General features: G+C 39.6%; 2 protein-coding genes across 2 annotated transcripts; one reads left to right on the top strand and one right to left on the bottom strand.

Moving 5' to 3' along the window:
- Nucleotides 1–611: 611 nt before the first annotated feature.
- On the bottom strand, nt 612–2523 carry LOC103445362 (pentatricopeptide repeat-containing protein At3g25210, mitochondrial). Its single transcript, XM_008384360.4, has one exon. The coding sequence runs from the start codon at nt 2393–2395 to the stop codon at nt 1205–1207; it is 1191 nt and encodes a 396-aa protein (XP_008382582.3). The 5' UTR covers nt 2396–2523; the 3' UTR covers nt 612–1204.
- Nucleotides 2524–6146: 3623 nt separating this feature from the next.
- On the top strand, nt 6147–9004 carry LOC103445361 (probable glucan endo-1,3-beta-glucosidase A6). The gene is made up of 3 exons (XM_008384359.4): nt 6147–6664; nt 6751–8049; nt 8630–9004. Exons 1-3 carry the CDS (start codon nt 6610–6612, stop codon nt 8665–8667), a joined length of 1392 nt encoding a protein of 463 aa, XP_008382581.3. The 5' UTR covers nt 6147–6609; the 3' UTR covers nt 8668–9004.
- The last annotated feature ends 595 nt before the right edge of the window (nt 9005–9599 follow it).

A 9599-nucleotide genomic window follows, 5' to 3' on the forward strand; every position in this document is an offset into this window, starting at 1 on the left:
AATAAAATAAAGGCTAATTATAGTTTATTTGATCTCTCCAAGAGAAATCATGACTTGTATAAAGTTAGTTATCATAAAATAGCTATTATTATGTGATACTAGAAAATCGTCATATGGTAATCTTCAGGGACAAATCATTATTTTCAAGATGGTAGATGTTTTGATTTTCTGAAGTCACATTTTACGTCTCATTTCATAATTATTAGGTATTGAACTCACCGTTTACATGAGTCTAGAGGTGCATCTTGGGCAGGTTTGACGAGTTAGATCGCCAACCCAACTTTAAACCTACATTCCTAATTCGAGTTTGGTCTGTGTTTGGGTTCATGCGAGTTTGCCAAACTTTATCAAGTTCAATCTTGTAAATAAATCTCAATTTTGAACCAAATAACATCAAAATTATTTAAAACACAATTTAACACATCATCATCTATACAAAAGATAAACCAAACAGTGTGGAACTCATTTCTAAAGTTTCAAACATTGAAAGTTTGAAATTAAATTACAAGACAATGGCAAATGTCAATAAAGATCAAGTAAAAGCTACACCCAAGAATCCGCCCAAGGTAGGGATTGCCATGGCCGAGTCTCAATAAGGATCAAGTAAAAGCTTTGATTGAATGCTATGTATTTTATTAATAAATGGCTGAAAATGTTAACAGTTTACATGTTTAACATCCACTATATCATTGTTTTGATAACTCATCCAGTCAGATAAGAAAACGGAAATAAACTTGCAAGCTTCTTCTCCTGGGAGACAAATCTGGACAACAATATGTTCAAGCCATGTAACATAACCCGCAAATCGTGGTAGCGTCGGTCTGCAAGATCACTTCCTCCGAGTCTCTGAGAAAGAGTTCACTTAGTTCCGACTCCTTGGAATTTGACATGTTTACCATGCAGCTCCAGCATACATGTAAACTCTGCTATCCTCCAAATTACACTTCAACTCCAATGTATCCTTGAAATGCAGAACTTAATGTTCTCAGCAATCCCAACTCATCCTCAATAGTAATGAAAAAGAATCGCCTAAACGTGTGTCGTGTAGCAGAACATACATGCTATACATCTTCAGGCTGATAGTGGCATGGTCACATTACTACATCCTCTCAGCATCGACCATATGAGATTCCCTATCTCATGTACGAATCCAACCAAGGAAAAGGCATAGACGTCTTGAGCTGAACTCAGCACAAGAATTGATCTACTCTCCATTTACAAAATGCAAAGCATTTAACAAAGTCTTGTAAGTCCTTTCATTCATCATACTATCCTTCCTCCGGAAATCCTCTAGTAAATCAAATGCCTCGACACCCTTTCCATCCCGGCACAACCCTTCCAACAACGTTTTGTAAGTTAACAAATCAGGAGACATAGCATTACTCAACATATCAAGCACAACCTCAGTTGCATCATCATACTTCCGTCCCATAGCGAGACTGCAAATCACAATCATATACGTACTACTGCTAGGCACCAACCCTTTTCCTCTCATTTCCTTGTAAAACCCTAAACCCTGAGCAACCCTCCCCTTCTCACACAACCCCTTAGCTATGTAGCCATAAGTATACGCATTTGGCTCACAACCGTACAACCCCATTTCGCGAAAAACCTGCATTGCATCATCAACCTGCAAACACTTCGAATACGCCTTTATGATCATATTCAACACAAACGTATCTGGAATCACACCGCACGCCTTCATCTGCTTCGACAAAGACCGCACGGCGCGCAAGTACACATAGCAAACATGCATATTATTAAACCTCCTAAGCAACGAGTTCAGCAGCAATGCATAAGTTTCAAGATTCGGTTTGCAATTCTCGGAATTCAACATTTTCTTATAAATATCAAAAGCACGATTGAAAAGCAGCTTTCTTCCGCAGCAAAATCGAATCATGGAATTGTAAAGGGGCACGCTAATTTCACAGGCTCCGGCGATTACCTCTTCGACTAGGGTTTCGGCGTGGCGGTAGCGTCTGCCGTCGAGCAAGATTCTGATCATGGTGAGGTAGGTGGCGTGGTTGTGCTTGTAGTTCCGCTGCTGGGCGGTCCATCGGAAAATGTCGAGGGCGAGATCCGCGTCCGATTGGGCTTTCAGGGCCTCGTTCACTTCGAGCGGCCCGAACCCCGGTTTGAGCTTCTGGACCCACGTCTCGAATTGCTTTTCAAGTGGGGTTCGGGTTCGGAGCGGGTTCGGGGGGATAGGGTTTTCTGTGGGTGAGGAGGACAGGAGGCGGTGGTTGAGATAGAGTGACGGATGTGAGGACGGAAATGAGGGGTAGGGATGTACGTGGCGATAGGGGAGAGGTGGGCGTGGAAGAAGGTGAACATTAGGGTTTCTGATAGTGGCGGTGACGCCGGTGAGAAGGCGGCGTAAGGTCACCGGCATCATGATAGAGCGAGGGAGGAAGTGTAATGTTGGGGAGTACTCACTATTCAGTAAGGTGGGAAACAGGGACGAGCTACTGGGTTAGAACCTAGAAAGAGTGCTTTTGGTCTGGGCTAATGTAATCGGAGTAGTATTGGACTGGGTCGAATGTCCACTAGGATCAAATTAATGACTGCGAGTAGAACCGGGCCGGTCAGGTGTGGGTTATTAGAGTACAAATCTTTGAGAGTTAATTTGCGTTTTTGAGAGAGAATAATTGGAGAGAATCTCATTTGTTTGTTTTGCGTTCTCTACTTGTTTAGTTTGGAGTTTTGTAATTAGTAGAATTTGGATTGTGAGAGTTAAACATTCTTTTGTAATATTCGTTTGTTTAGTGAAATTTCTCGCCATAGTTCGCTCGTGGACGTGTTTTACGTTAAACTGCATTAATATCTTATGTTCTTATTTTGAAATTGTTTGATTTTTTACTTTAATTTACGACGTTGATATACAGTACTTTGTTAAAATTTGCTTCCACTTGCACATAAAAGTACAATAATAAAAATATCATTAAGGAAAGGGATCCACTTCGGATACATTCCTTCTAATTCACCAAATCAGGGGATCCGTGCCGTTGAAATTTGACCAAACGGCTGAAGTTATTATAACTTTTAAAGTGGGCCCTCGTTTGTAGCCGTTGGATTAAATTTTAACGGCACACATCCCCTGATTTGTTGGATTAGGAGGAAATGATCTGAAGATGATCTCTTTCCTATCATTAAATCGTAATATCAAGAACATAAAGTTATACTTTTGACTGTTATAATGGTTTTGATTGAAAAGAAATGCTAAGGATATTCCCGACTCTTCATAAATTTTCTGCTCTTTCATGTTTTTAACACGATATTTTATAATATTAATATAAAAATTAATATTAAACTGAGGTAACAAAAAATTTTAAAAAAAAAAATTCACGAGAATAGAATTTCTTTTCGACTAAGAATCCAATGCCCAACCAACATATTCCACATACCCGACTTTGCGTTCCAGTTTTCTTACCAAAGTCGCCTAGTCTTTTTATCGTAAAGATATTTCTTCATTATTTTATATTTTAAATAGTCCATTTGGAGCCCTAAAAAGAAGTATTAATTGGACATTGGTAACCTAAACTGGACTCAGGCATTGTTTTTTTTTTTTTGTTTTTTTGGGTAATAGGGAAAAGACAAATAGAAAATGAGAAAATAGTAAGTAATTTATAAAAATGAAAAATACATGGATTCAATTTGAAGCCAACATACTCTATTGACCGAAGACTTGGCGGATTACATTATGTACCATATATTAGGCCTCAACTGGGCCTCATGAAAAATACTCGGGGGACTTAACCCATTATTCATGTATTGAGGAGCGAGCCCTTATTTTTATAAAAATGACTCTATCACTTTTATTAGAGAGCACTCATGAAAAATACTTGGGGGACTTAGCCCATCACTTATATATTGAGGAGCGAGCCCTTATTCTATAAAAGGGACTCCCTCACTTTCATTAGAGAGCACTCATGAAAAATACTTGGGGGACTCTAGCCCATCATTTATGTATTGAGGAGCGAGTCCTTATTCTATAAAAGAGACTCCCTCACCATCATTAGAGAATATCAACTCTAGCCCATCATTCATGTATTGAGGAGTTAGCCCTTATTCTATAAAAGGGACTCATTCACCTTCAACGCCACAAACCGAGCCAACTAAGGCAACGTAAGTCACGAGTCGAGCAGCCTCACAACATGTGCTACTTCTAGTTGAGCATCATGTCAGACTAAGCACTGTCTCATATCGAGCATTAGTTCAAGACAACATCTAGTTACTTCGGCCCATACATGGACTGAATTTCAAGTCTCCGGCCAAAAGACTCTCTTGACTGAAGACTTGGGGGACTATTGTTTATATCATACTTAGGGCCTTCGTATTTAGATCTCGTACAAATACTCGAGGGACTTAAATGTAATTATGTAATAAAGGAAGGGGCAAATATGTAATAAGTGAGAAGCCCTTATTATATAAAAGGACTCCTCACCTTTACAATTAGAGGAGGCCAATTCCTAGGCCCTCTCACCCCCTCTCAGAGCCTCGCTCTCATTACAGAGGCTCTAACATTCTCTCCCTCACCTCTCAGATAAATACAATATCAGTGTGGTGAACCACGATACATCTTGTGTTATTTACTTTCCTTGTAGATTCACGGTAGGATTTACGTTGTTCCAAGACCTCCGGTTTTGTGCATCAACATAGCCGTTAGATTAAATTTCAACGGCACGGATCTCCTGATTTGATGGATTAGGAGGAAATGATCCGAAGAGGATCTCTTTCCTATCATTAAATCGTAATATCATGAACATAAAGTTATACTTTTGACTGTTCTAATGGTTTTGATTGAAGAGAAATGCTAATGACTCTTCATAAATTCTCTGACACTTCATATTTTTAACACAATATTTTATAATATTAATATAAAAATTAATATTAAACGGTGAGATAACAAAAAATTAAAAAAAAATTCACGAGAATCTGTTTAGAATATCTTTTCGACTAAGAATCCAATGCCCAAGTAACATGTTCCACATACCCGACGTTGCGTTCCAGTTTTCTTACCAAAGTCGCCTAGTCTTTTTATCGTAAAGATATATCTTCATTATTTTATATTTTAAATAGTCCATTTGGAGCCCTAAAAAGAAGTATTAATTGGACATTGGTGACCTAAACTGGACTCGGGCATTGTTTTTTTTTTGTTTTTTTGGGTAATAGGGAAAATACAAATAGAAAATGAGAAAATAGTAAGTAATTTATATAAACGGATACAACAACGTTTTGATTATGTTGTCTTATAAAATTTAGGTTATAATTGTCTTGTACAGTTATAAATCTTTGTTTTTGAAGCATGCAATAAATTTACATTTTTGCGTGACCTTAAACTCGATAATGACTTGATTAATTTAAAATTTAACTTTTTAATGGGAGAATGTTCGAATTAAACAGCTCAACCCTAATTCATTTAGATGGTTATATCTGAAAAAGATTAGAGTTGGAGTTCTATTTGGTAAGCTATTTTTGTGTCTCAAGTATAGTGATGATTGGTTTTAATTACCAAGGGAATAAGGGATTCTTGTAAAGAAAGTAACCCTATGGATTATAATATTTTAGTTATAGGCTTGTTAGGGTTTGTTGGATGGAATGAATAAAGAAGATCAATAAGTAAAATTAACAAGAAGTGTGGAATGTAAAAAAATTTGTGTAAATAACACTACCATATCACACTATATAAGGTTTAGGTCCCTGTACATACTGCTATCAATATCACAACCTTAGAATTCCCCATTAGTTGGTGAACAAGGAGCAATAGTGCATAGAAGAGCCTAAACCTATCTCGTTCTTGAGATCTCTCTGCAAGTTCAAGACGTCTTCTTTTCCAATTAAGTGATTATAATGTTTTGATAGGAGTATGATTCTCTTTTTTCTTAATTTCTCTTTCTTTTTATTTAAATAGTTACGATTAAATCTTATCGACGACCTATGTTCATTTTTTAATAAAGAGGAAAAAGAAAAAAAAAAAGTGAAAAGAGAGAATGAAGGAGTAAGAGAATAGGGAGTGGGGGAATGCTAGCACGTTTTGATAAGGGAGATATTAAAGCTTATAGCCCTACCCAAAATTTTCTTCATTGGTAAGCTATATGCTGTAAGTGGCAGGAGGAGAAGCCCTCTGAGCTGGAAATTTATGAAGCTGCCAACACTCGAACGGCTAATTGTACTTTTCGTCCGTATCTAATTAGACCTTTTGCCATGACTGAGTCACCATTTGATTCCACCTTTCCTCACCTTCATGGAAACCAAGCAAAATAGTAAGCCTCATTAACTTAATAATAAACCCCAAAAACAGTAACACAGCTACTCTAACCTTTACTCTTTCTTTCCATTCTTCCATCTGCTCACTCTCTCTCTCTCATCCCTTTCTTCTTTTCTTTATCTTTTCTATAAAGTTATTCCCAATCTTCTTTCACTCCTCAAACAACTGCAACATCTCACTCCTTCCTTTTATACAAGGGTCCTAGTTCCTTCATTTTATCTCTTATTTTTTCCTCAAAGATCCAATCTTTGAGCTCCAGATCACTTCTTTCTGCTCCAAAGCCCACACAATTAGCAAAAGCTCATCTTTTAGTTACTCTGGCAGCTCAAAATCCACAAAAAATGGAGCTGGGTTTTCTCCCCCTGCTCATCATCTGCCTCTCATTTTCCATTTCCAGTAAGTTTCTTCCCCAAAATCTCAAAAATAGCGACATGGGTTTTGTTCATTTGGTATTTTTCTCTCACCCCTTTTGATTTTTTCAGGTGCGGAGCTCGCCCCCAAGGTGGGTGTGAACTACGGCCAGCTGGGCAACAACCTCCCACCGCCGTCGCAGTCGGTGAAGCTCATCCAGTCTCTCAAGGCCAAGCGAGTCAAGCTCTACGATGCCAACCCCAAAATCCTCACCGCCCTCCGTAACACCGACCTCCAGGTCTCCATCATGGTCCCCAACGAGCTCATCAACAACATCTCCTCCAATCAGACGCTCGCCGACCATTGGGTCCACACCAACGTCGTCCCCTTTTACCCGGAGACTCTGATTCGATACCTCCTTGTTGGAAACGAAATCCTCAGCCAACCCGATAAACAAATCTGGTATAATCTCGTGCCGGCAATGCGGAAAATCAAAGCCGCTCTGAAGACCCACCGAATCACAAAAGTGAAAGTCGGAACCCCATTGGCCATGGACGTCCTCGAATCGTCGTTTCCGCCGTCGAACGGCACGTTTCGGTCCGATGTTTCGGGTTTGGTCCTCAAACCCTTGTTGAAATTTATCAACAAAACCAAGTCTTTCTTCTTCGTCGATGTCTACACGTATTTCCCTTGGTCCTCCGACCCGACCAACATCGATTTGGGCTACGCTTTGTTCGAATCCAAGAACATTACAGTCACCGACCCGGTTTCCGGCTTAACTTACCACAACCTCTTCGATCAAATGGTGGACGCTTTGATTTTCGCGATGAAAAGACTCGGGTACCCAGATACTCGGATTTGGATCGCCGAAACGGGCTGGCCCAGCGGTGGCGACTACGATCAGATTGGCGCTAACATCCGTAACGCCGCCACTTACAACCGAAACGTTGTAAAAAAATTCAACGCCAAACCGCCGGTCGGGACTCCGGCCCGACCGGGTGTAGTGTTCCCCAGCTTCGTCTTCGCTCTATTCAACGAGAACACCAAAACGGGTCCAAGCACGGAGCGGAATTTCGGGTTGCTATACCCGAACGGGTCGCATGTGTACCCGATTGACTTGAGCGGGAAGACTCCCGTGTCGGAGTACCCGCCGTTGCCGGCGGCGAAGAATAACAAGCCATATAAGGGGCCGATTTGGTGCATGGTGGCGAAGGGAGCGAATAGGAGCGCGGTGGCGTCGGCTCTATCGTACGCCTGCTCGCAGGGGAATAAAACCTGTGACCCGATTCAACCCGGAGGGAAGTGCTTTAAACCGGATACGTTGTCTTGGCACGCGAGCTATGCGTTTAGCGCGTATTGGGCTCAGTTTAGGAAGGCTGGTGGGAGCTGTTACTTCGGCGGGCTCGCTACTCAAACCATCAAGGATCCAAGTAAGTCAATTTTCTCCTTTCATTTTTTGCTTCATTAATTAGTTGTTCTAGTTATCTGATTGTTAATTATTATCATAATTGTTATCTTGTAAATCGAACGATAGTCTAGTCTAATCTAATCTAATCTAAATTATGGAGGGGTACTCGAAATTAAGTTCATTGGAAGAGCACATTGCTATAGCTAACTTGGACGTAATATTGTTTTGTGGTGGAAATTCTCCAATATGAGATAGTTTAGGGATATGAGTGTTTGGTTCACCGGGTGTGTTGTACTGATCGACCAGACGCTCACATTTAGCGGTATTTGTCCCGCATTGTAAAATACCTTTGTTTTATAGTTAGGCATATAAGCGTTGTTCGATAATTCATGAGATTCAAATTCAGGACCTCTCCGTCAACAAATTCAGGACCCTCTATAAGCATTGTTCAGTGATTGTTATAGTATGGCGGCATCATTAGCTTTTATAGGATAGCTTGATAGTGGATATGAGATAGGAACACCAATTATCATTACAAGTTCTTTGAGGTGCAATTACATTCCGCGTCTCCTTATGGGATCTTTATCTGTCTCTGTTTTCAGGTTATGGATCCTGCAAGTTCCCCGGTGCCAAACTGTGAGTGAGGAAGGTATGCAACGCCCGCGCACACCTCTCATTTCCTCCATAACAGGGTGAATAAACTGCGGTTTTCTTCTCAGAACAGTTATTTTAGGCTCCCCCTCCATTCTTAACATTCAATCTATTCGCGATTTAATAAATTTATAGAGGGTCTTTTTCGGTAACTAGAAGTTTAGAACATCCCAACTGATCCACATTTTGATGCTATTCCATATAGTGAAGTTGTAGTTTCTGCAGGCTTCCATCCAACGGCTATTGTTTCGTTCCTCTGTGATCAATTGCCGTTCTTTGTCCTTGTACGTTCCCTTATGGTTCTTAATATATTTGCAATTTTTTAACGGCAACGGCTATATGGAGATGTCCCATTCCTACTTTTATCTTTTTTTTCACACTTTTTGCTTGTCCTTCTCTGAGTGTGCAGCTCTAGTGCTTGTCATGCTGTGATATGCTCCGTCCCCTTTTCTGGATGTGAGACCCCTTTGTAAAAAGAGAGAATATTTTCTCGCTCTGTAATTCAGAAATCGTTAAAAAAATCAGGGTCTAATTGTTATATTAAATTATATAAAAAATTAATAAATAATACGTGTAATTATATATCAAAATAATGCATGTACATGAGTAACTAATATTAAATGAACATGACATAATGAATTAGGAAAATTTGAAAATACGGTCGAGGTAAGTGTTGGACACTTTGTCCTTAGACAAGTTTATGTCCCAATACGGTTCTCATAGTTGACCGTTTGTCTTCCAAGGTATAACGATCACGTTCTTGTAATAGTAGTACTCCAAATCACAAGGCTCCAATGAACCACGATTGTGTTGAATAGTTTTTCATATGGACTCGATAAGACTCTAATATTAAGTGCACTCTATGTATGATTATGTAAAAAATGAAAAGTTATCTTATGTTTATGGGCTTCCCTATTTATA

The sequence above is a fragment of the Malus domestica genome, chromosome 10 (genome assembly GCF_042453785.1).
Source record: "Malus domestica chromosome 10, GDT2T_hap1".
NCBI lineage: Eukaryota > Viridiplantae > Streptophyta > Magnoliopsida > Rosales > Rosaceae > Malus > Malus domestica.